The sequence below is a fragment of the Gambusia affinis genome, linkage group LG15 (assembly GCF_019740435.1).
Source record: "Gambusia affinis linkage group LG15, SWU_Gaff_1.0, whole genome shotgun sequence".
Classification (NCBI taxonomy): Eukaryota; Metazoa; Chordata; class Actinopteri; order Cyprinodontiformes; family Poeciliidae; genus Gambusia; species Gambusia affinis.
Window position 1 is genome coordinate 19157496 of NC_057882.1, and position 25975 is coordinate 19183470.

Here is a 25975-nt window from a genome sequence, read left to right on the forward strand (position 1 = left end):
TGGGTGGAGGGAGGGAGGAAGAGAGGAGTGGGTGGAGGGAGGGAGAGATGGAGGGAGGAAGAGAGGAATGGTGGAGGGAGGGAGAGATGGAGGGAGGAAGAGGGGAATGGGTGGAGGGAGGGAGAGATGGAGGGAAGAAGAGAGGAGTGGGTAGAGGGAGGGAGAGACGGAGGGAGGAAGGGAGGAATGGGTGGAGGGAGGGAGAGATGGAGGGAGGAAGAGAGGAATGGGTGGAGGGAGGGAGAGATGGAGGGAGGAAGAGGGGAATGGGTGGAGGGAGGGAGGAAAAGAAGGAGGGAGGAAGAGAGGAGTGGGTGGAGGGAGGAAGGGAGGAATGGGTGGAGGGAGGGAGAGATGGAGGGAGGAAGAGAGGAATGGGTGGAGGGAGGGAGAGATGGAGGGAGGGAGAGAGGAATGGTGGAGGGAGAGATGGAGGGAGGACGAAAGGAATGGGTGGAGGGAGGGAGAGATGGAGGGAGGAAGAAAGGAATGGGTGGAGGGAGGGAGGAAGAGAGGAGTGGGTGGAGGGAGGGAGAGATGGAGGGAGGAAGAGAGGAATGGGTGGAGGGAGGGAGAGATGGAGGGAGGAAGAGGGGAATGGGTGGAGGGAGGGAGAGATGGAGGGAAGAAGAGAGGAGTGGGTAGAGGGAGGGAGAGACGGAGGGAGGAAGGGAGGAATGGGTGGAGGGAGGGCGAGATGGAGGGAGGAAGAGAGGAATGGGTGGAGGGAGGGAGAGATGGAGGGAGGAAGAGAGGAATGGGTGGAGGGAGGGAGGAAAAGAAGGAGGGAGGAGGAGAGGAGTGGTTGGAGGGAGGGAGAGATGGAGGGAGGAAGGGAGGAATGGGTGGAGGGAGGGAGAGATGGAGGGAGGAAGAGAGGAATGGGTGGAGGGAGGGAGAGATGGAGGGAGGACGAAAGGAATGGGTGGAGGGAGGGAGAGATGGAGGGAGGAAGAGAGGAATGGGTGGAGGGAGGGAGAGATGGAGGGAGGAAGAGAGGAATGGGTGGAGGGAGGGAGAGATGGAGGGAGGAAGAGAGGAATGGGTGGAGGGAGGGAGAGATGGAGGGAGGAAGAGAGGAATGGGTGGAGGGAGGGAGGAAGAGAGGAATGGGTGGAGGGAGGGAGAGATGGAGGGAGGAAGAGAGGAATGGGTTTTAGGGAGGAAGAGAGAAAGAGAAGGAGGGAGGACAAGAGGAATGTGTGTAGGGAGAGATGGAGGGAGATAGATCTATCTTTCTATATGTAGATCTATAGATAGGTAGATCTATAGATAGGTAGATCTATAGATAGATAGATCTATAGATAGATAGATCTATAGATAGGTAGGTATAGGTTGTTAGTTTTCAGCTTGATTGAACTCGTGTAGACGTTCTTACCTCCATACTTACCTGTCCATACCTCTGTCCTGTGTGGATCTGATTTGCACCTTAAAACACAGACACATAGCTAGTGAGAAATCATAAGCTACAGAGAAAACTGAGGAGCGATTTCAGTGATATTCGCTGAAAGCAGTGTCCTGTCCTGTGATACTAATGATAATTTATGGTGGGAGACAGTAGTCATTTGTTGTCAGAGTCTTCTCTATCGGATCTTTCCTATGCACTGGACGCCTGTGAATGAGAGGAGAGTTAGACATGATCTGACTAATGTTTGTATAGTGTGGATAAAAAGATGCAATGTTGAACACATACCATGGCCCCTACACAAAGGGATACAGGAGACTCATCAGGTGGGAAGCTCATGGCATAAATCGGGTAAGCCAGAACTGATCAATGAGCAGAGACAAAGCAGAAGACATCAGGTCAATGACATTTACTTTAAAACACAGAATCTCAAAATGTTTTTAAATAAGGCGGTTACCAAAAAGCACGAGGCATGTGATAAAGAACAGGCTAATGTTCTCCTTGTATTTCTTTTTGGGGAACATCTTACTTCCGGTGGTCATCCTTTTGTTTTCAAAGTTGATTACTTCTTCTGCTATCATCCGTGCTTCAGTGTTCATGTTCAAGCCTTGGTGACAGATGGGTTCTGTGTATGAATCTATAGTCGAGTCTATGTTTGGGATGGTTTCTGTGTCTGAGTCCGTGTCTAACACCGTGTATGTGACGGTTTCTGTGTCTGAGTCCGTGTCTAACACTGTGTATGTGACGGTTTCTGCGTCTGAGTCCGTGCCTAAGTCTGTGTGTGCGATGTTGTCTATCTCTAAGTCAAAGTCCGTGTACGGGATGGTGTCTGCGTTCGTCTCCACGTCAAACTCAGGGTAAACAATGGTTTCTGAGTCTGAGTCCGCGTCTACGCCCAAGTTCACGTCTCTCTCAGGAATGATTTCTACATTCGGGTTGGCAAATCTAGGTTTCCTTCGCTTTCTGAAGATTCTGCATGAGTCAAATGATAAAAAAGACCTTAGTTACATTGAAGACAGCAGAGGACTGCGTTAGAAATATACGTAAAAGTGGACGTATTGCTTGTCCAGCTTACTTGAATGAAGACTCTTTGTAGGAGACGGTCGGCAGTCCATCTGAGTTGTAGTAACCCCTTGACATGAGTCGAGTGCTTCTTCTCATCATGACTGTAAACAGAAAGCGAGACATGGAGAGAAGATCAGTGATTAGCATAGACAGAGCACTTTTATACGCCATATTACTGGACTCTAGCATTGCGCTGCTATTGGTGGCAGCATGTTGCTCTGATACATTATTTCTAATTTTATGAATTTTGTAGACTTTTGTTTATAGACACGTTGCTTTTAGAACAATATTTCCTTTTGATGTTTGATGCTGTTCAACTGGGTGTATTTTTGCTGTTAGTTTTGTTTGCTTTTGGACAAATGGTGATAGTAGAGAAAACTATGTGTAACATTTAACTCCACAATAAATTGTGGATTTATTGCTGATATCTTTTACATCCACTTTGTACAAGATGTTCATTATTATTGCCATTTATATATTCTTTGATACCTACTTTCTTAAGGTTAAAAACATTAAAATAATATTACTTATTAGTTAGTTAGCTATGTAGCAAACTAGTTAGTTAGTTAGTTGATTAGTTGGTTAGTTAGTTAGTTAGTTAGTTAGTTAGTTAATTAGTTAGTTAGTTAGTTAGTTAGTTAGTTAGTTAGTTAGTTAGTTAGTTAGTGTGAGTGTGTGTGTGCGTGTGTGTGCGGGTGTGTGTGTGTGTGTGTGTGACTTAGGAAAAAAACAGTTAGAAAAAATATTGTTTCTGTTTTTACTAATTGTACTTTTTTTCTTCATTTAATTTCTTTTCTGTTTTCTTATCCAATTATTTCCTATTTTTTTGCGTACATCTTATTCAGTATCTTAATTACAATTCTGCACTATTTCAGACCACACGTTACTCACTTTGTCGTAATCTCGACAGAAACTGTAGAGCAAATCTAAGCTTGTCCAACTTCTTCAAAGGATCGACTCCTTCTGGCTGCACAGAAGGAGTTTTGCACCAAAGCAGAGAAACTCACCTGTTACGTCACGTTCTCAGTCGAGTCATGTTGAATTCAGATTTGACCCAAAGTTCCACGCTCACGTGCGCGCAAACGCGACTGAAATATACCAGCTAGACAGCATCGTATTTTATTTATTTATTTATTTATTTATTTATTTATTTATTTATTTATTTATTTATTTATTTATTTATTTATGCCGTAAGAATCCATCTTTAAACTCTTACTGTTCTAAAGTCATTTTGTACCTGTTAGGAGCCAAAAGGCAGCGAAGTTTGCTTCAGATTTTAAGCTCTCCGATTCGAAAGTTTGATAAAGAACTGCCTTTCACTTATTTATAACGACAACAATAATATGAATAATAACAGCTTGTTGTTATCATTACTAAAGATACAATTGATAACGACAAAACTGATATCAACTCTATTGTTATTTATTTATTTATTTATTTATTTATTTATTTATTTATTTATTTATTTATTTATTTAGAAAGGATGACTAGCATTCTGTAATTTAAACCAATTATTCACTCATTTAAGCAATTGTTTAAACATCATAGGGTATACCTATTTTATTTTAGGCGTTACATTACAAACAAGGGCTAAATGAATAATCATTATTCGAGTTACAAATAGATGTAAATACACCATTCTCGTTATTAATCACTTAAAGTAAAATAATGACTATTACGAATACATATTACACCATAGGGGCTTCGGAAAATACTCTCTTTCTTCAGGTTTTTAACTACTTCAACGTTGTCCAGTAAATGTAGTTACTGTAAGCGGCCACTAGAGGTCAACAAATACTTGCGGTAGAATAAGAAGACAACAAAAAGGAATCCTTATTTTTCAGGATGAAGTTGCCCTAATTAATAACGTTGTATTGGCTACCGTGAGATCACTCATATGAAATGTTGAAGTTAAAAACACAAAGCTCCTTTTCCCTTGCTGGAAAACTTCTAGTTAGAAGACCTTCCCTGCCAAATGTTTGGGATTAAAGGGATCTGCCGTAATTATCCCAAAACCAACAGTTAATCTGCTACTGCTGAGCCGGGAATAGATAGCTTACAGGATGTTACTCATCTGCTCCAACTCTTTGCCTGCGTGCTCCACCTTATGACACTGAGATGGTTCTCATCTAAACAGCATCAAGGTGGAGAGAGGAAGGTGGAGGATCGGCGTATTCTTGACTAAACATATGGAAAGTTTCACTTTATTCTTATAACCCAAAGGTCCTACATCAGCAATGCGAAATTGGAATGTGACAGTAAGACTGACATGCAAGTTAGTGGGCAACATGTAGAAAAAGATTTGCAAATATTTAAACTTCACGACAAACACAATTGTTTTGAAGATATAAAATAAGGAGTTATGGAGATCTGAGATTTTTCTGTTGCTCAGATGTGTTGCGTTAGCTGATGATCCATTCTGTGAGTTATTCATTCCTCTCTCAGTCAGTGGAGGTCCAGTGGTTGCTGGGTGAGCGCCTCCTATTTCAGCTAAACACACACTGCCCAGTGAAGCCTGCATGCTGATCTAGAAATAAAAGCTTTTTATTAAGCAGCAGAAGACTCAAAATTCTAATATGGTCAATGTCAGATGTTGAGAAAATATCTGAAGGATTTATCTAGAGAAATTTAAGTCATGAAAGAAAAAAAACTACTGTATGAAAGCCTGTTTGATTTTGCAGCATTAAATAGTTGTATGTATGGCTGCAATATCAAGAAACAATATAAACTGAAGAAACTACATGTTAAATGTTTCTGTCAGGTATATTGATAAACAATTAGTTTTTGTTAAGAAAAGACAGAAATATAACCTCAGATGATTTTTGCATCAGTTTTGCAGTTTGGTTTAAACCACCAACATTCAGTTCCTTCTGGTGGTTGAAGTTACAGTGAACACCTTGTTGAAATACAAAGAACTGTCTGGGGTTCTCAGGGGTCGTAGTAAACTGCTTCTTCTTCTTCTTTTTCTTTTCCCAGTGTATTTCGTAACTCCTCCCACATCGTGTCACACGGATTAGTAACTGCAGCTCAGCCACGCGCGCTCAGGTAGAGAAACCACCTCAGGTTCTGGACAGTCCGGTGTTGTGAAGACTGATGTGGGCCGCTGGTTCGCGGGAGAAGGCTGCTCAGTCATCTTCCTTTCCTGTCTGAAGCTTTTATTTGGGAAGAGATGTGAAGGTCCGTGGAAATAAATAGGGAGTTTGTAAGTGTTCAACCCTGAGAAGGTGAGGAAGTCTGCGGAGAAGACAAGGTGAGTGTTTGTTCGCTCTTTATTGGATTATCTTCATATAATCTCTCTCTTGGCCCGCAGCGGGATCATTGTCGACTTCTTGTAATAAACGTAGTAAAGGTGGGCTATTGAACGTACATTCAGACAGTTTCACTATCAAAACGGGACTTTTAATATACAGTCTCGTTCTGGAAAAAACAAGTTATGGAATTTCTGAAAAGGTTAATTGTTATAGTTGACTTAAATAATCACAGATAATTCGGTCAATGTTATATTTGCGCTACAGATTGATTAAAAACAAAAAGAAAAAACCAAAAAAAAAAACAACAGCTACCACAAAAATGTAATTAAACTGATTCAACTGCAAATAAAAGCTACAACAAATAAAATCCGGAATTAACGGAAAAGTATATATTCTAATTCTTTAATCGTGTTCTGATTCATGAATCAGCTGAGAAACGTTTAAAGAAAAAAAAAAACAGTGAATAAAGTCAAATGAAAAGCTCAGCAGATAAATGTTCAACAATTGAAAGAAGAAAAGTTCACTTTTAAAATGTTGAGTAGGTACCTACCTCCTGTAAAACCTTGTTTATGAGACTAATATGGTTTAAATGTTACTAAATAAACAGTACATCATATGCTTCTTGTAAACAATGCACAATGCACATTTTGTTCATTTCTTTGAATATCCTACACAGTTGCACATTTTTGGGGGGTCATATTGTACTTAACTGTATTTCTAATAGTCTTTTATGTTTTTATTTTTGTATATATTGAGTTCCAGTCACTTTGTTCCTGGTCCACCTGAATATTCCCCACCAACAGACAATAATTGACTTCTTTCCCTGTCCTATGTCAGATGCCTCTTGTGGAAACGTGTGTCTGCTCATTGCTGAGGATTTTGCAGTCTTGTGTGGTTGTTTGGCAACGATAGGTCAATGAACGCCGAGTGCTTAAATCAGCACAGCAAATACTAAAAAAAATAAGCCAACTTAATTAGAAGATATATCAACACTTCTCATTTGTGCAGCATAACTAAAACTGTGCTGTTGCCTCAGTCACTCACTGTCCTGGCAGAAAGCTCTGCCCAGAGCGTCTCACCTCAACTTGAGCTCGTCTCGTGTCCTGCTTAGCTGGGCAGCTGCTAATCTCATTGCCTTTGTTTCCTGCTTGAACCCTCCCACGGTTTCCTCGGAGAGGGTATTGAGTGTTTGTCGACGATGGAAAGCGCTTTCAGGCCAGGTTCAGTGGGAGATTAAAGACGTTATCGGTGTAAGTATTTGTGACAGAGTGGAAACGGACAACAGAACCTCAGATGGTAATGGACAAACGCGATAAAGGCTTTGTGGAAGCTGAGTGGCTAAGATTAGGGATTATTGTATTGTTTGAGTCAAGATTCGGTTCGGATGAGAAAGTAAGGGGGGAAAAAATAAGACTTTTTAAGAAGGATTTTGACTAACGTCAATGAAGGTGTTTGCTTACTAAAAAGTCAACTTTTCCACAGAAGCACAATTGAACGTCAGTATATTTTATTGTCACTGTATGTGATAAACCAATACAAAATAGTAATTGTAAAGAAGAAACTAAAAAATGCTTCTTTTTTTATGAAGATGTGAGTTTATTTGTACCTAGCTCCCTTCACCATGACACTACTAAGTAAAATCCAAGGCTGCTGATAGAAAGTACCTGAGGAGTGTCTGATATGTCTGAAAAACATAACATGTTACAAGCGTTTCATATCAATAATTATTGATTTGTTTTTTTGTGTTTTAATTATCTGAAATACAGCCAAGACTGTTGACATGACCGTTCCTGTTTCCTCTCAAGCTGTTGTACTCATTTTCTGTTTTCATTCCACGCTATTGCTTTTTATTTGACGCACCCTGTTCGTTTTTTTTGTGTGTTTTTTTCTGAACTCTATATTGGACATATTTTATTTTACTGATTGGTATTTGAACCTGTTCAGAATTTCATCGACTTTAATGAAAGCCTCAGAGCTGGAAGCAGGAGGTTTTTGTGAGAGATGAAACACAACCGAGCGTTGTCTGAAATTCATGCAAAAAAACTTACACTTTGTTTGCTCCATAATCAATGAGTATTACAGCTGTGCAACCACTCTACTTGTTTTCTCAATTAAATTGGGCTATTTAATTTCAAAGTCTAGGTTCTAAAGGAGCCCAACACCAAACTGGATTCTATTGACAACAATCACAATTTTTGATAGAAAAAAAAATATTTTATATCATTAAGAAGTAAACAAAAAAAAAACAAAAAACACCTTTAGTTACAAGACCCTGTTTGCAGTTCAACAATAACAAAATTTTTTAAAATATTTTCTCAAGTTGGAGTTCAGAACAATTTATTCAGAATCCAAGTTCTTCACAAAACATTTATTTTCTCACTGTTAGATTCCACGGGAACATAAAATCATCCAAAACAAATCTGTGGTAAAAAAACAAAACAAAAAAAAACTACAACATTAAACATCTATTTGATTGTAAAACAATTCAAAACAAATGTTGGCTGAAACATTTAACTCTAATATTGTTTTGATTTTCTAATATTGTGTACCTCTGATGCATTGCCAGACTACAGCTTGGGTGACACTGTCTCCCAAATCTTTTTCTATACTAGACTGAATCCATCGTTTGCTCCACACACTGCGGGTTTACAATCCCGAAAGAAGACAAACAAGGCTTAGATCATGTAGAGACCACAATGTATTTGGTCACCATTGTGATTTTCTTTGCCTTTCAATCATACTTTGTTTTGTTTTTTTTTAAGTTTATGTTCCACACAAGTGGAAATTAATCCGTCCACAGTCAGGCAGATTTAACTTGGCCATCCTCCATGTTTTCCCTGTTAAGAGATAAGGACAAAGGAGCAGTTGGTTTTGTCGAAGTTGACCAGGAAACTGACCTTTATCTGTGAAGGAAATTACTATTTGTTCCAGGATCTCTTCAACAATATGGGTGAGGAAAATTTAGATTTCAGAGTAGAATAATGTCCTACATGAAAAACCTTTTCCTTATTGCTGATTTGGTTGCTAAAAGGAGACGAAGCCGGGTTTATATGTGCTCTGCATCACTTGAATTGAGTTAACATGCAGTAGTTTCCAAAACGCACAAAAAAAGGAGCAAACCTTTTACAGGTTTTTAATATATGTGATAATACATCTGCCTCTCTTTTTGTGTTTAATCGTGTCTTTTTTCAGCCACACTTTTCAAGCATAATACTTAAATTTTTGACCATCAAAGACATATTCATTACTTGTTGAAAAAGAGTGATTTAGCTTGGTCGAGTTATTTACTTCAGTCTGTCTTCTTCAAAACTAATACACAACACACTTTATGGTAATCAGAATGAGCTCTAGTGTTGAATAACACTAAGATTACAGATAGAACTATGAATGTACATTTTTTCACGTAGACATTATTTAAGGGGCTGCACAGTGGCGCAGTTGGTAGAGCTGTTGCCTTGCAGCAAGAAGGTCCTGGGTTCGATTCTCGGTCTGGGGTTTCTGCATGGAGTTTGTATGTTCTCCCTGTGCATGGTGGGTTCTCTCCGGGTTCTCCGGCTTCCTCCCACAGTCCAAAAACATGACTGTCAGGTTAATTGGGCTCTCTAAATTCTCCCTAGGTGTGAGTGTGTGAATGGTTGTGTATCCTGTCTGTTTCTGTGTTGCCCTGCGACAGACTGGCGACCTGTCCAGGGTGAACCCGCCTCTCGCCCGGAACGTAGCTGGAGAGGAACCAGCAACCCTCCTGACCCCATTAGGGATAAAGGGTGAACAGAAAATGGATGGATGGATATTATTTAGGAAACCAGAAGAAAGGATTGGTGTTTTGTGCCAGATATTGGACAGATTGCTTTCTCCTTTTCGCTACCAACCCACTGATTTCTCAGTTTTAAAAGTGAAACAGTACCTGATCTTTAAGTCTGACTCAAAGGTGGTTAAACAGAAACCATATCATTATGGTAGACAAGAGTCACCTGTAAACAGTATGTTGATCTGCTCTTACAAGTGTCGTCACACCAACCAAGGCCAAAGGCTGGCAATATATTGATGTTGTTGGGCCAAAAAAAGTGTATGTGCCTCATGACATAACATCAGGCAGAGGAAAGTGTAATTAGCTGCTAAAAGGACGAGGATGTTTTTCCGAGGTCTTTAGTAACTTCCTTATGCCTTCTTCAGGGTTCCCAGTCGTATGTGGGATGTTAACGGACTGGAGACGCGTTGAGGCTGAAGGAGCATGGTGAAACACCAACCCTTACAGGTCTACGAGAAGCAGGTTCTTCTGTCTTTGGTCACCGGGATCTACGGCTGCCGCTGGAAACGCTACCAGCGTTCCCAAGACGAGAGCTCCAAGGTGAGAGAAGAACAAAGTATGGAAACCATAAAATGGCTATGATACAAAGAAAGCTGCGTCTGCAAAAGATCATCTTTTTATGTTTATTTATTTTTTTCAGGGAAAAAGGCAGAAAAGTGTTTTGGACACTTTTCTAAAACTGTATGAAGGCAATTTATGGAAATAATTTATTGATGCTTAAAGTGGAAACTTAAAAAACTGTCTTATTCACAAGATATCTACAACAAAAAAAAGGATTATGTCCATTTTTAGTTGAAAAGTGAAAGCCAGAGGCCTGACCTGTTTAGCAACGGCATATCTGCATCTATACACAATAGATAGGAAAACTGTCTACCACAAGTAAAGCATTAACAATTTGGCTGCACAGTTGGAGGCAAAAAAGACATAATTACAGTGTAAATAAGGATACATATAAAGATCTAGTGATGGTTAAATAGTAATATGGAGGGTGAAATATTTTCACTTTTTTTGACGCACGTTTTGAAGTGTCACATTTAAAAAGACAAAAATTTGAAATGACTTCCCCATGTTTTGAACAAAGGTTTTCATGCTCCTTTGAGTTTTTTTTTTTGTTTTTTTTGCTTTCTGAAAACTATTTAATTTGCAAAAAAGGGAGAGAAATAACTTCAGACTTAGCGAACATTTAGCTCAAAATGGCATTTCTTTCTCTGTGTCGCTACATTATTACTAGCAGAGCTGTTACATAACAGAACAATTAAAACCTACAGTAACATTCCTGAAAACGTCTCTCCATCTTTCTGAGACGTGTGATCCATGTTAGATTGCAAGTTCTTCTTCCTGTTTACTCCAGGAAATAGAGCAACGACAACATCTGATGACGTTGATGATTAGCTTAGCCTGGTTGATTCGCCCCAAGCCACTTTCAGTACCGATACAGATATCTGTATCTGTACCTGTTTTTCTGTATCAATAGTGATACAATTAGTCATTTTACACATAATGTAAAACAAATAAAGCATGACATCGCTCAGAGCACAAAGCATAGAACCAAACTCAATAGATATATCCTTATAGATGGGGCATATTGTCATCTATACCCAATCTATGTTTGCGACCGATACAGATATTTATATCGGATCTACATCTCTTTTTACTTCCTGTGTCTCCGTGTCATAATCTCATTGCTCGGCTTTGGACATTTGGATTAAGACGACTTTCCATTGTTATTTCCAACAGTCTGAAACGAAACCTTTAGATGTTGATCTCATTCTTTCTATGTGGTGAATTCTTACAGGCCTCCCAGATCAGGCCCCAGTAACTGCAGGAGCTGATCCTCTTCATAAAGGCTGCAGCAAATTTAGTGGACCACTGAAATGAACCAGACATCCAGCTGTGTTGGTTTCCCGCTGCGCTGCCACATCCCCCGCTGCTGCACGTCTCATTTTGTCACAGAGCGACAGCAGCTCTGCCATAAATTAGCCCATTTACTCAGTTTCAGAGCTGGGAAGTGTCAATGTGTAAAAAAAGAAGAGGAAAGCAGTCCGAGCACGCAGCTGACTCGCCAACGTTTGTGTGATTTCCAAAGCTTCATGTTGTCTCCCTCAGTGTGATCAAACTCTGGCAGGGTCCAGCATTCAGAAAGAGAAACAGCAGCTGTGTTTCCTTTAGCCTTAAAGGTCACAATTTGACATTTCGAAGAAACGATAAAAAGAATGTCGCTTAACGGAAGCACACAATAATTTTAGTGTTTCAATGTAAAGTATAAAGAGGTGGTTTTGTTGAAATCAGTGCAATGGAAACATTTCTTTCGCTTCGTAACCAGATGTTACTACTGGTGGAAATGGCAAAGAAGTGGCACGAGGAGCAAGTCACTTATCGAATGAACAAACTTATTCACATCATTTTTATTTTTTATTTTTTTGCTTTTCTTGTTTAATGGAAACACTGCAGTTGCAAAATTGAGTTTTATTTTATTTTTTCGACTTTAGCAGAATATCAACAAAGTCCCGCGTACATTTGTAATGGAAACACAGCTAACGTCTGCTTCCACTGCAGCGCAGAGCGACAGTGTTAGAAGAGGAGAAGAGGCAAGCAAAGTGGCAGTGCTGTGCACAAGAATAAGTGGTGGGTTACATGTGGTCACTTTGTCTCTGATCAGTGGAACAAGAAGACAAACCCCACAGGAGGCCGTGAGTTACGGCTCAGAGTGAAGAATTGTTCTTCTCATTTATCTTCACCAAGGTGATTTTCTCATCTTGTCTTGTTAGTCACAGCCTCGTTTGAACTCTTCTTCACCCCTTTGCCTGAAAGTGGAATTCTAACCTGACAAAGAAACTGTCTCCCTGAGAGCCACAGACGTAGATCTGTGGCAACTCAATAACGCTTTAGGAAATAAATAGGTCCCATACTGGAAATCTTCCGGTATCATCTGTTGTGTAATTCAGTTCACCATGCTGTTGTTTCTCACTTCTGATTTAAACACTTTGTATTTCCTTGTTGCTGAAAATGTGCTATAAAATAAATTTACCTAACCATACCTTTTCCAGATAGCAACAAAAAAAAACCCACACACACATACAATTAAATTTGTTTTTGTAATAACCAAAGCCAGTGTTGGTTGAAGTGAATTTTATATTTTAATTTTTTATAACAAATTTTTGTCATGGCATTTTCTGTCACCCTTCGCTTCTGTCATTTCAGAGCCTTTTATATAAGCTTCTGGAAAAGGGATAGTCCAGGCACAGTGTGCTAAAAAGTTAATCTAAGCTTTTCAGAATCCTTTGGGTTACCTATCATACTGGACTCCTCCCCTCAGCTTGGATTAGTTTCTAATCCAGTTAACCACTGAGGGGAAGAGTCCTTCAGTGTCGCAGAAGGTCTCTGTACCTTTGCTACACAAGTCAGGACGTCACAGAGAAACACACAGGACAAACAACCAGGCATTCACACACTCATACATAAAGACACTTCAGAGCAGAGGTGGGTGGAGTACCAAAACAATTGTACTCTACTGGGAGTAGTACTACTTCAACATATTTTATCTCAAATAAAAGTAGCTGTCCAAGAAAGTACTACAATATGAGTTAAAAAAAAAGAGGGTAAGAAAGGGATACTTAAATACTGAGCAGCTGAGCAGAACACCTGATTTAATACTTTTAAAAAAAACATCAGACAAAAGAAAAGTTATGTGCAAAGTTTAAATAATATAATTATGTAATAACAAATTAAAACAAGATACAAAAAGTTATTTTTTTTACAAAGCTAATACAATACGTAGCGTACATGTATGTTAGAACAAGGTAAGTATAGTGTTTACTGTGTCTTGTTGGTACCGGCAGATGAAAAATAACATTAAAACAACAAAGCTGGTGTTAAAAAAGAAGTCTGACTTTAGCATGAATGTTATGAGTGTGTCTGTGTGTGTGGCGCATTTTTCTTGAAAACGTGATTCTTATTCATTCAGTGATGTTACTTTCAGGAGTTTCACTGAAGTGAGAGAAGCAACACTTTATGATATTACTGAAGCAAATTCACCCAACAAACATGTTTTTTATACTGCGGAAGGAAGCTGGAGTACCCAGAGAGAACTCACACATGCACAGGGAAAATACGCAAACAAACAGACCCCTAGGTTGAGATTCAAACCCAGCACTGTTTTGTGTACCTCGTTTTCAAAAACTTGTGTTTTTTCTTTTTTTTTTATTTCCATTAGTTTCCATTAGTAGATAACGTCAGCAGTGAATGATAACACAACATATTAGCTCTTCTTGTCTTGCATTTGAGAGCAAAGTGCTGAATGTACTTTGGAATACCTGAACACATCTGGATTTAATGGAAATATTGCTCCAATGCATTTATCTGATTGGTTCAAAAATAGCGTGGGGTTAGCAGCTCAATAATAAAGGTGTGAGGTTATGGATGTTGTTCCAGGATCTCTGGATGCTCCAGGTTAGTCTTCCAGTTCATGTAAGGTTGAATGCTGGTAAGTTGGCTGAAGTTTGAAGCATTATAGCGTCCTGTTTTCCTTATCTGGGACTTTTACCATTAAATCAAACAGATATAGAATATGGACAAACACAGTATGACAAGTTGCAATGATAAAAACTTTTGCAGAACTGAAAATGCTAGAAAGCATTAGATGCAGTGTGTTGAACCTGAATCAGACTGAACATGTCAATTCAGATAACAGTTTTGGTTCTTTCACTGTTTTTCTTCACAGTGGGAGTGTGCATGGTTCACCATCTTGAGTAGTTCCTTTCTGCTCCTTCTCTTTTGGACCTATTTTTGGTTGGTGGCTCAGAATGACTTCAATGACTTCAACTGGTAAGTGTTGTCCTCTATGTTGTAACTTACTTATTGGGCAAAATATTGAATATTTGAAAGAACAGGGATCCTAATTTACCTCACAATACCCCCCAACAACATATAGAGACATAGGACATTTCTTTTTAGGTTTTCTTTGAACTCAGTGATGTAAATCATGGCAAATCATCTTACCTTTGGTCTCAATTTTCCAAAAGCGCACTGGTTTTATAAGTCCGTATGTGTGCTCAGATTGACACAAATCATCTTCTGTTTTGAGATAAGAAAGGAGAGTTGTTTTCTCCTGGCAATCCATTCAACAAAGACGGGATCTTATTCATCCAACTACACCTTCCTCCTGGATGATGGAGATCCACAATCCGTCTCTAAGGTTGGACGTTCAGTTCAACCACTGGAATTCAGGACTTTATCTTTTCCTTGTGATCCCTATATTAAGACCATAGATGAAGTTTGCACCAGAATCCTCTGGGTTGGTGGTCAGTCTCTCTCTCAAAGACAGGAGTTTAAATATCGTCTTGCTCATAAGTAATGGCAGCATGGAGCTAGAGATGGCTAGACCAACTCTGGCCTCATCTGCAGCAACGTCTGCTGACTTAGTGTCCTTGATTTAGGGGTCTCTCCAAACAATCCTACCCTGTTCTTTTATTCTCTCACTGAATTGTCATAAACTTTATTATTCAACATGCTAGCTGTAGACCTGTAGAGTTTTAAATGTGACAGTTGCGTTTTCTGTCGGCTTTGAACTCAGCTACTTATTTACTTACAATTGAAGCAATCCCATTTGGCAAAAGCAAGAGTTAAATCAGCGATTCTTGTCAACAACTGATGGTGTCATCCAAGACTTGTTCCCAAACCAATCTCTACTGGGTTCCTGTAAACTGAGTTGTTAGCATGCCACAGCAGTCACGAGGATGTCAAACGTTAGCAGTCTTCAGCTAGAAGCCTATTCTGATTCTTTGCCACACTGACTGCTGCCAACAGCATCAACAATGTCTCTTTCACAATAAATAAGGTATTTTTGAACTGGATTGTCTTGAACTAAAAATTTTGAAACACAGTATAGTCTTGTTTCATCATGGCACCATCTTGGATCATTCAGTTCTTATTTGTTCATATTCAGGTCGGTGTACAATCATTCTGGGGAGTGGAGGGATGAGACCATTCCCATCATCACCTCCACCACTGTGGGATTCATCTATATCACATTCCTCCTGGTAACAGCCTTTTCCAAACCTTCAAGCAGCTTCAACAATGATCGCTTGATGTACAGCTCACTGTTTGTACTTTTTAGATTTTGGCACTTTTCCATATATCCTTGGGTCAACAGCTCAATCTCTACTGGGTTCACAAGGTGCTGTAAGACGGCCTCTGAAGCTGTTAGAACATATGTACCCGATATACACTTCAGAACTACAGCTTAGGTTTACCAACCCTTGTCTCTACAGATTGGAGTCCTGGCTACTCTACTCACCACTGTCTCTGGTTTTGTCTCTGTCGATGATGTCTGGGGAGATGAGTGGGAAATTATTCTTGTTTCACTTCAGGTGGGAACATAATTACAGTTGAGTTTGCATACACCACATAAATCACAATTTCACAATTATAGCAATTTTGATTCTGTAATACGTATGAAATGTTATTCCAGGCATAGCTTCTGGGGGGAGGTTAGAAACTACCTGGCATTATACTTATTTGTCAAAATGGGAAAAGCTAACAAACTATGAACCAATGTTATGCTAAGATGTCAAGCTTGACAAATATGCTAATGTAAGCCACTGAATACTATTCCTTGGTAATAAATAGCACCAATGCAATTAGCAATTTGTCAGACAAGTAAACAGTGCACAACACCATCTTAAGTTCCCGGGTCAGTTAAGCATCACAAAAGTTATTTTATTGTCACAAGTATTAATTCCATTATGAAGTCCCTATTTTAGATCCAAATGTTTTCTGATGACTTCACACATTTAAGAGCAGTCCTATTCTTTCTTACTAGTTCACTGCTCCTTTCCTGCACATCGGAGGCCTGGTCACCATCACAGCAGTGAGCTGGTTGGTAGCTGGCTATGTGGTTCGCAAAGAGAGATCCAGTAAGTATTGATGTTTTTATGAACTGAACATTGTGAAGGTTTCAACCTTCAGTTGCATTAGTGTGTAGAGATTGTTATTATTATTTTTTATCTTTTGCTCTGTTAGGAATTAGATTTTGTACTTTGTATGGATCTAGCTGCTCTATGCATTTGCTGATCGGTGCGTTTGTATAACTGTCCACATAATTAACTGAATCCTTCAAGAACTAAATACCCAAAAAGCAAACTAACAGACAGCGAGTATGTAAAAGTGGGTAAAGGTGACAAAAATGACCTCTAAATCTGTCTTGTCTTCTTTTCATTATTAGATTTCCAGGTGATGGTGTTGGCGATCTACATTCTAGTCCTCCTGGCCCTTTGCCTTGCACCTCTTACCTTCACCTGCCCCTGCATTATGGACCGCCATGTCCTCAAACCACCACCACTCATTATTGGTCGACGGGGAGCTCCTATGGTGAGCTGAGACTCCAACTGTTAAAACAGAGGCCACAGAACTTTCAGAACCAAACTAGAGGGCCTTAGTTGGTATTCTGCTTACGGTACTTTTGTAAATAATACAGCAATAATGTAATATTTTAATACCTGTTGATCTGATCTTTTCTCTCAAAAGGTGACATTATGACGTTTCTTTAACATTCAGAGTGAAAGTGTGCATGTTTCAAAGCGGAAGATAAGATGTAAAACTCAATAACAAAATAAGCCTGATGTTGTTCAGCTTGGTGCATGGTGGTATGGACATACACAGTCAAAATGGTTGACTACAAATGTAGTGATGTTCAGAGCTGTGCTTTTCTACTGTGATTAAAGTCAGTCGACAGACTTCTCTGCAAGAATAACAGCCTCTAGCTAGCCTGGCCGTCGCCTTCCTGCGCAGTTCCTCTTGATTCTCATCTCCCTTTAGTTCTCCATCTGGAATTTCTTCCATTGAGCTTGATTTCTCAGGATAAATTTCATCCTGGTCAAACAGCAAACAGAAGGAGAAGTAGTGAACAATGACATTGATTTTCTGCACTGTTTTCGAATTGTAGTCTGCCTGTGGTTGTAGTTTGGTAATGACAATGGATGAAGCGTGCAAAGCCCTCCTGTCCCTGCTGGTCACGACTCCAGATATTGAACAATTACAGAGAAAGATGAATGTTTAAACTCTTTTATCACTGGCAAATAGATCACGACCCCTCTCATTAACAGCCATCTTGTTCAGCTTTGCACTTCTCTCTTCGCAGTGGGTGATGATTCTTTACATCGCATGCAGTTTTCATGCGAAATTGCGTGCTTCATAGCGTAGCTTCCTTCACAATCTAGTTGGTACATTACATGGTCATCAGCAGAACTCTGTAATTTTATTTTGTGGTGTTGGAATAAAAAATTGCGCGGCACCGATAAATAAATACATAAACGTAAAAGAGAACGATAAATGTCGAAAATGTCGAAATAAATGTCAAAAAAACATTGCAACACTATGCACCGACCAGAGCACCTAAGCCTCCATTTTCCGGCAGTTCTCAAACATTTCCATGTCAGAAAACACTAAAGATTCTAAGATATTTAATTAGCAGTTCAGTTTTGGTATTTTCTATACTCTGCACAGTGACTGACTGTGACACTCTTTGCTCTAGCTGGCCCCTGAAAACACCATGATGTCCTTTACCAGAGCCCTGCAGCACGGAGCCAGCTCTCTGGAAGCAGACGTCACCATCAGGTGATTAATTACTAAATAATGACTTATTCATATTTCATGGTTCTGAGCTTCTATATATAGATCCTGGCTGATATGTGGAATAGTGGTTAGAGATTGATGTGAGAAATGCAGTAAAACTGCAATTCATCAAACTAATGAACATGTGTTATATCTGCAAGTTAATTTTGCTCTACGTTTATTAGGAAATGTATATACTGGAGAAAAGGTAAAGGATGTTTTTTTTTCCCTCTTGAAGTGTGGATGGAGTTCCTTTCCTCATGAGGGACCACACCTTAAGACGGACCACAGACGTCAGTAAGGTCTTCCCCTCCAGAGAGCATGAGGACGCCTCCTTCTTTAACTGGACAGAGATTCACTCTTTAAATGCAGGCCACTGGTTTTTGGAGGTACTGGATTCCACTCTGGCTCAGACAGCTTCCAATCTAATTCTGAAAACACATCAATAGCGATTAGGACAGTGGAATTTGTGTGATCCTCAGCCTCTCCGTTTGCTCCCTTCTGCTTCCAGAGTGACCCCTACTGGATGGCAAAAACCCTGAGCCCGAAGGACCGCAGCCGGATAGGAAACCTGACGATTTGCAGCCTGGTAGAGATGCTCCGTCTGGCAGCGAGGGCCAACAGCTCCGTGCTGCTCAACATCCGCAAGCCTGCGCCGGAGCACCCGCGTTTCCGCAGCTGGTTCATGGACACGTTGTGGACGCTGCAGAAAGCAGGGATTTCCCAGAGAAAGGTGATGAGCTAGAAATGCACTGAGGAACTGGCTGGTACCCAAAACCTCACGGTTTTCAGCTTGATCAGGCCCTTACCGATGACCGGTCGATCTGAAATTGAAAAAGGAATCCTTTTTCTGGTCAGTGCACGGACCATATGCTGACCTGAGTAAAGACTTCAGGCTTGAGTTAGACTTGTGCTCTAACAGCCCAAGACTCAACTGGATGTGAGGTGTTGGACTAGAGTCTCAACAACAATCTCTACTTTATGTAATCAGCAGTAAGTGAAGATCATTTGAGTAAATGATTATTGTTGTCCCATTTGTTTAACCATTGTGGTTGTCATGGTGATTTAAGACGCAGTATGCAAGCTACAGTGCACAGCTTGGAGGAGGTATTGACTGGTGTTCTTGAATCCCTAAATGGTGATGCCTTAGATTAGCCTGATGATTTGAATTAATAACCTACGAGAATTTTGAGATTAGATGGTACGCATCTGATACAAGAATATTAATTTTGATCGTTAAGGACTTCACTTGGACATGGAAAAAATGACTTGTGAGCAACAAATATTGCAAAATGTTTTGTTTTTTAGAAGGACTACTCTATCAGAGAGATAGTGGGGCTTCTTCTCTGCTCCTAATAAAATTCATTGATCACCACTACTGGCAGCAAGGCTTAGAACAACAAATATTGCAAATACTGTTTCATTATCGTAAAGAGAAACTGCAGTTGGCTAAAACCAGGCAGAATAAGAGTTCTACAGTCGGAGAAATCAAAAATTGGGCTCAAAACTGATCAGTGCGTTTGTAGTTTGAAGTTATTCAAGTAAGTAGCAGTTTATCCCTTATATAATATTTTTTAATACCTTATCTGCACACTGTTTAGTCAGGATTTTCTCATGTTCCGCTTCTTTTTGCCAGGTGACATGGGCCCCTGACACGGACAGAGGGAGGGTGCGAGGTCTTCTGCAGACAACAAATGAGAAACTGTCAGTGGAGGAGATAAGGCACCGAGGAATTACAAGTCTGACCATCCACTACAGAAAGATCAGCTACCAAGACATTCAGTAAGAGCGAGCGGCTATTGCTTAGCAACAGATAAAGGGCTCAGATGCAGTCCTAGGAAGATAAAATGGAGCTTATTTTTAGCCGAGCTAATGACATCCAGCAGTGAATCACTGGCTTAGAAGTTTTAACTTTTTTCTCATGAAAAACTTTCAGAGCAGGTCAGATTTGTCTCTGGACTGAAATGTTTTTCACATTTTCCTCGTGTTCTTCCTTTATGTCTAGGATGTTGATTTTTATGGTTGTTTTTTAAGATCAGAAGATGTAAAAGCAACGGAGCAAAAAGTGATAATCCTTTAATTACAGTCATTGGTTCAAACATACAATTCAGCAACATCCCTCATTAAAATGTTATCTCTGCAGTTTAAAGTGCAGTTTATTTTGAGAAAGCCCCAAAACAGAAGGTAACTAAAAACAACAAATAGAAGTAAAAATGGATTGGCTCTCCAAAATATATTTGATTTTTTGTTCACGTTATACAGAGGAACTGAAAAACCTACAGTTGCAACAGCTTTCATCTAGATGCTCCAGTTCTGACCAGTATTATTAGCAATATAAGTTAGTTTTAATAGTTTTAATTTCCACTTACTGCAGAGAGACAAAAAAAAAAAAAAAGAGTTATAGGACTTCTGTTCTTACTGCTGACATGTATTTTTGTTTTCCCCGTACTCAGGGTTTATCTGGCTAACAATGTGAGCCTGACTGTCTACCCTGTGAATGAGCCGTGGCTCTACTCCATCCTGTGGTGCAGCGGGGTGCCTTCCGTGTCTTCTGACGCCCCTCAAGTTCTTCAAAAAGTGCCTTACCCCGTCTGGCTCATGGTAAACAGCCCTCTCGTCCGACAGCACACACACTTCAGCTTGCAGACGAGGTCAGTCAGAAACACAAGAGGACAGAAGGGGAAAGGAAAGAGACTGATGATGGCCCAGCGAGGCAGAGATGTGGAATAAGTCTTTAATTCAGCACAGGACCCTGGGAAAGAAGCTCAGAACAGATCTGAAGCGATGATGCTGTCCTGAGCTGTTTTTGTTTTAGTATCTTTAGATATGTAGTGACATCTAGTGGCAACAGCAAGAAATTACATGACTTCTTTCCTTTTTTGCAGAGTCACAGTGCTTACAACTTCATCTGGATGTCTTCAGACCTTGTCTCTGTCGCTGTCATCATGGGGATTTTCTTTTTCCAGAAGTACGTTAATTTTTACAGATATAAAAGACTGTTCAAAAGCCTCCAGTCAGTCCTCTTTCTTTAACGTGTCATTTATGTCCAAATAGCCAGATTTTCTTGTAATCTTTCAATGTGGTGTTGATCCACCATTCCCTAACTTTGCTGAAGGTCTTTTTGGGTTGGCTTATAAACATTGCTTCTCTACTCAAACATACTGCTTTACCTACTGTCGCTAATGGTGGGGAATTTGTGATTCTGTGGGTCTGTTTTCTTTAGAGGGCTCTTTAAAATATCCTAACATTTTAAATAAAAATCTTGTGGCCTTTGTCAGTAAACCATACTTTTGTGATTAATGGGACTTTCAGCAGGTAAGTGATCCATAGCCAGCTTGTCATACAGAAAGTTCATCAGACACAAAACTCGACCATCTTCCAGGAGAAATTTATATGACGGCATATGACCATTGTAGATAGAAAGAAAAAGGAGCAAATTAATAAAAAATTAAAAAAAATCCTCCAAAGAAATTTTGAGCTCAATCTCAGGCATTTTCTACAAAAAACCTTGGAGATTTCTGCTTTTGGAAAGTTGAAAATTTGCTAGAAAAAAAAAAACGTTCTAGAAAAAGCTAAAAAAAAATGTCAGCGTTTTCAACTGTTTGTTTTTTCTTGAAAATTTCAGAGCTTTATCTCAAAATTTCTGTTTTTCGGCAGAAATCTATTTTGTTTTTTGTTTCTTTTAAGCTGCAATGGCCATAGTATGCCGCCGTAATGTTAGATTTTCAGTGAAACTATAACATCTTTGCTGCAATCTGGACGTTTGCTTCCAGTAGTCAAAGTCTCTGACAATATTTTTTTGAAACCAGGTTAAAGAGTAGAACTTTTCAGAAACACACCCATGGAGGTGTGATGTACAGATGTGAAAACGCACATGCGCAGAACACCTGGCTGGCGCTTAGTCTATGCATGCATGTGTAGGACAACAAAAACAATGGCGGCTACCATTCTGCTGTGAGTACTACTTAACCTGCTCAGTTTGACACAACTTCTGAGCATTACACGAGCATTGGGTTCATCGGAGACGGGTTACTGTTTTCTAAATGAGCTGGAAGCTAGTGAAGTGGAAGCTAAGGGTCAAACCCACGTGTGTTTTGATGACAAGTTAAAATCACAGCGCCCTGTAGTGGTCTGGTGTGACAACTACAGCGGATTCAAGGTCTCGTCAAAACGTGTAACGTTTTCCCAATCGACATAAATGTAGCCTCAGTCCTCAGACTTTATAGAAAAACTGTGGAGAGTGCTGAAGAAAAGAGTCTAGCATGTTGTCCTTCAACAGACAACCTTGTAACATGTTTTGCTTGAGAAAGAAAACTTGAGATCGTTAAAAGAAGACCGACTGTAGAGTGTTTACCTCGTAGCCTATAGAAAAACGTCCTGCTTTGCAGTGTGCATTATTTGTGAAGGGCTGAAGTTTTGGAAGGCGGGGTCAACGTTTTCGTTCAGTGAACTTCCTGACTTTTACAGTCTTCTCTGACATTTGTGCAGAGTGCCTGGTTTGAAATGAGTCTGTAGTGCTGACACTGAGCTTCGCCACATGGCTCTTTATACTTCTCCTTCATCTTAGTTACGATGAAAGCCAACTGAAACTTGTGTCGGAAAACATAAATATTGTTTCGATAACATTTTGGAATGTTCAGTGACAGTTTGTTGTCCAGACAGGATGTGTGTCGGACTGGACCAGATTAATGTTTTGTCCGCTGTAGCTCGTCATTCTCATCATGTCGGCCATCTTCGTCCTTTGTGCCGCGACCTCTCACTGTCCTCCTGTCTTCTTCTCCTCTCACGCTCTTTCTTCTCCTGCGCTCTGCCTGATCTGCATTCAACCTTCCTCTGCTGCTCCCTGGCATCTGTCAGCTATCATATGATCAGGTAACCACGGCGTCCCCCTTAGCCTTTGTTTCCACCTCTCTCTGTCCTCCTCCCTGTGCTTTGTACGCCTGCCACTGTTGGTCTGATCCTGCCTCCCTTCACTGTCCTCTCGTATCTGATTTTCACCCATGTGTGTCTACCATCGCTTGAACACAAAGCTGGTTGCTCCTTCTATCCAATACCTAATTTTTCTCACAATGGTTTGAATGTATTTGTCGCAACAGGTGGAGGATAAGCGGCATGCAGAACTATAACCCAGAGCAGATCATGCTGAGCGCTGTGGTACGACGGCCCAGTCGAGACATCAACATCATGAAGGAGAAGCTCATTTTCTCAGGTGCAGCTCAGATTCCAGTCACTGTTTTCAAATTCATAATTAAGTTGTTCGGTGTGTGGAATACGTTTACTGCTAGCTATAATGTTAGCTAAGCTGCTGATAGCTACAAGAGCGGAAAAGGTCCAGTACATGATTTTTGAAGCAAAGTTCTGTTAAAGTAGGGCGATAATAATGTCTGATATAGTATTAAACAACGTCACTGAACTCCGACACAGAGCCGTAAAGTAATGGCCTTAGAAGCTCAGCCTCTCAAATCTAGCACGGTTGGTGGCATCAACAGACACTCGCTCTTTGGTTACCTAGCAACAACCTGTGGAGTAACTTGCGCAGTGCAGTTCCAGGTTTCGCCACCGTGCCTCAAAATGGTTAAAAATAAAAAACACCGGTGGAGTGAAAAGAGAAGATGAGTGCAACAGCATGAGAGCAAACTGTGAATAAAACAAGAAAGGTCACATCACCAGCCTAACAGTTTTTCAGAAATTAAAATAAAAAATCTAGTATTTTTCAGGCGTATTGTCCATCCCTATCTAATAGGTTATTTATTAGCAGCTAATATCTTGCCTGAGATAGATAACTCAGATGCACATTTATCCATGGATTTTTTTTAGCTTGTCCCACAAATTGAAGCTAATTGTTAATATTATAAAGGTTGTCTTAAAACTGGTCTAATTAAAAAAACTCATAGGGGTTTAAACAAACACTGTTTAATGCACATTTAAATCACCATAAATTTTCGCCCCTGGTGATTATTTACACAGAAGGCGATGATTATTCATCAGGAAATTAGTGAAGGAGGTAAGGCATGGCGTACCACCAATGACGACTCAGCTTATCTGTTACCTCAAAGAACTGTACAGAAATTTAAAGGATTTGTTTTATCCATGCCTACTCAGAATACAGTTTGGGAAACATAAAGTGACGACATTTTTTTCTTTTATGTGAGTGATTCCAGTATTGGGTGAGTTTCCGTCAGTTTTCCTGTCTTCCTGCGTCTCCCAGAGTTGAACAACGGGCTGGGCAGCACAGAGGAGCTGTCTCTGTATCCTGAGAACGGCCATGCTGGTTATTCTCACGGAGGCCTCAGCTGCTGAGCGACACAGACGGCTACAGGAACGGCTTGGATTTCGGCTGCTTCAGATTTTCTACTCTGAACGTGCTTCCCAACAGGGCAGACAAGAATGTATCCTTGCAGCGGTAGTGAAATCATGAGCTTGAAGTTACAATCACAATAATAAATCAGTTGGTTCGCTAGTTTCAATGTTGTAACAGCGCTGTTTTTTTCTTTTTTTAAAGATCCTTTTAATGTTTTTCATTTTAAACCACATTCTTTTAACGTACTGCCATATTTCCATTAAATCCAGAGTTTTTGTCTAGGGAAAAAAAAAAAATATATATATATAAGTATCATCGTCATCATCACTACCAAAGTACTAATTTAAAGTATGAACAGTGTGCCGGTCTGTGTCTTATCACTTCATGAATTAAAGTACCAGCATACAAATAACTGACCTTTAAAACATAAAAAAATAAGACATGACATTTTTTCCATGTCTTATTTTTTCCATGTTTCCATGTTTTCTTTTTAACAAATTTACCCTATTCTAATAAAAAGTAGCCCAAACACCTAAAACCTGACACCGGAAATGAATATCCCTTACAGTGGACCCCCACAAACACCGAAATCCACAACACTGATAATACTGATAACTGCCTATTTTAATAGTCCAAACACCAAATATACCTTAATATGCATTAATACTCACCATGGAAACCGTCTCAGCACTACTGCAGAAACTCTGCATCTACAGTCAAGGAAAATTAAACTCCTGAATGTGCTGCTATCTAAAAGCTAGCCAGTGGTGTGTCGGGTAGCATTGCACCTAGCCATCTCAACTTCCCAGCATGCATCTCTACGAAAAATTCACAAATAAATAAATTTTCTGTGAATAAATTAGAGTACAGTCGCAGAGAAAAATTCAGGAATCGGTCAATCTGCAGCTGTGACTAGGCGGGGGTCCATCTGTATTGTTTGTTCTGAGAAAGTTGTACAACAGATTTTATTTTTTTTTTGTGTCATATTTATTTCTTTTAAATCCAAACTAGACTGAAGATTGGAGTTATTTTTGTTAATAACTGATGTAAATATAACTTTGTTTTCTGAGGAGTTAAAAAAAAAAGTTTCAACAGTGTGAATTTTCATATTTTAAATTTGAATAATCTCGATGTCAAAGTGGATTGAGGGGCAATTTCATAGTTAAAGATTCTTTGTAAAGGATGCTATGAACATTCTGGCTCTGCTGTTGGGCCGTTATTGTTTCACACTTGTATGTAAAGTCCATTTAGCCGATGTGGCGACTTTCACATGCTGCCTTTTTGTTACATGGATGTACATGTGGAGTATTTTGACCTTGTAGCTTTTCACAGAGATGCTAACTTCAACTTCCAGCGTCTACTACAAGCTGCAGACTTAATGAGTGTTTAATAAAGTTTCTCTTTTCTTCTTATTATTGTGCAGTTTGCTTTTTGTGGAAGTCTGTTGAAACAAAAATATACCGTAGTTCAGCGGTATCTAAATGTTTTGTCACATGGAAGTAATTAGAGGCCAAAGAAGAAAGAAGGACTTTGCA

General features: G+C 39.8%; 2 protein-coding genes across 2 annotated transcripts in view; one reads left to right on the forward strand and one right to left on the reverse strand.

Moving 5' to 3' along the window:
• gdpd5a (glycerophosphodiester phosphodiesterase domain containing 5a) overlaps positions 1–25813 on the forward strand; it is a 34902-nt gene extending 9089 nt beyond the window's left edge. The window contains exons 2-18 of the mRNA XM_044140454.1: positions 5447–5720; positions 9895–10069; positions 14250–14353; positions 15474–15567; positions 15645–15704; positions 15799–15897; positions 16350–16443; positions 16752–16897; positions 18060–18142; positions 18378–18528; positions 18651–18872; positions 19776–19921; positions 20593–20740; positions 21025–21107; positions 22997–23011; positions 23236–23348; positions 24348–25813. Coding sequence (XP_043996389.1) covers positions 9953–10069; positions 14250–14353; positions 15474–15567; positions 15645–15704; positions 15799–15897; positions 16350–16443; positions 16752–16897; positions 18060–18142; positions 18378–18528; positions 18651–18872; positions 19776–19921; positions 20593–20740; positions 21025–21107; positions 22997–23011; positions 23236–23348; positions 24348–24439 — 1767 coding nt within the window. The 5' untranslated portion in view covers positions 5447–5720; positions 9895–9952 and the 3' untranslated portion in view covers positions 24440–25813. The remainder of the gene's footprint in view (positions 1–5446; positions 5721–9894; positions 10070–14249; positions 14354–15473; positions 15568–15644; positions 15705–15798; positions 15898–16349; positions 16444–16751; positions 16898–18059; positions 18143–18377; positions 18529–18650; positions 18873–19775; positions 19922–20592; positions 20741–21024; positions 21108–22996; positions 23012–23235; positions 23349–24347) is intronic.
• LOC122844736 (clumping factor A-like) lies at positions 1154–3451 on the reverse strand. Its single transcript, XM_044140457.1, has 5 exons — positions 3362–3451; positions 2481–2571; positions 1863–2377; positions 1694–1767; positions 1154–1612 (listed from the first exon to the last, which is right to left on the reverse strand). The coding sequence occupies exons 2-5, from the start codon at positions 2567–2569 to the stop codon at positions 1598–1600; spliced, it is 693 nt and encodes a 230-aa protein (XP_043996392.1). The 5' UTR covers positions 2570–2571; positions 3362–3451; the 3' UTR covers positions 1154–1597.
• Positions 25814–25975: the final 162 nt, after the last annotated feature.

Coding starts and splice junctions, on each gene's coding strand:
- LOC122844736 (XM_044140457.1), bottom strand. CDS start 2,569: ATGATGAGAAGAAGCACTCGACTCATGTCAAGGGGTTACTACAACTCA. Junction 2,378..2,480: donor TACAAAGAGTCTTCATTCAA/GTAAGCTGGACA, acceptor TGACTCATGCAG/AATCTTCAGAAAGCGAAGGA. Junction 1,768..1,862: donor CACATGCCTCGTGCTTTTTG/GTAACCGCCTTA, acceptor CTCATTGATCAG/TTCTGGCTTACCCGATTTAT.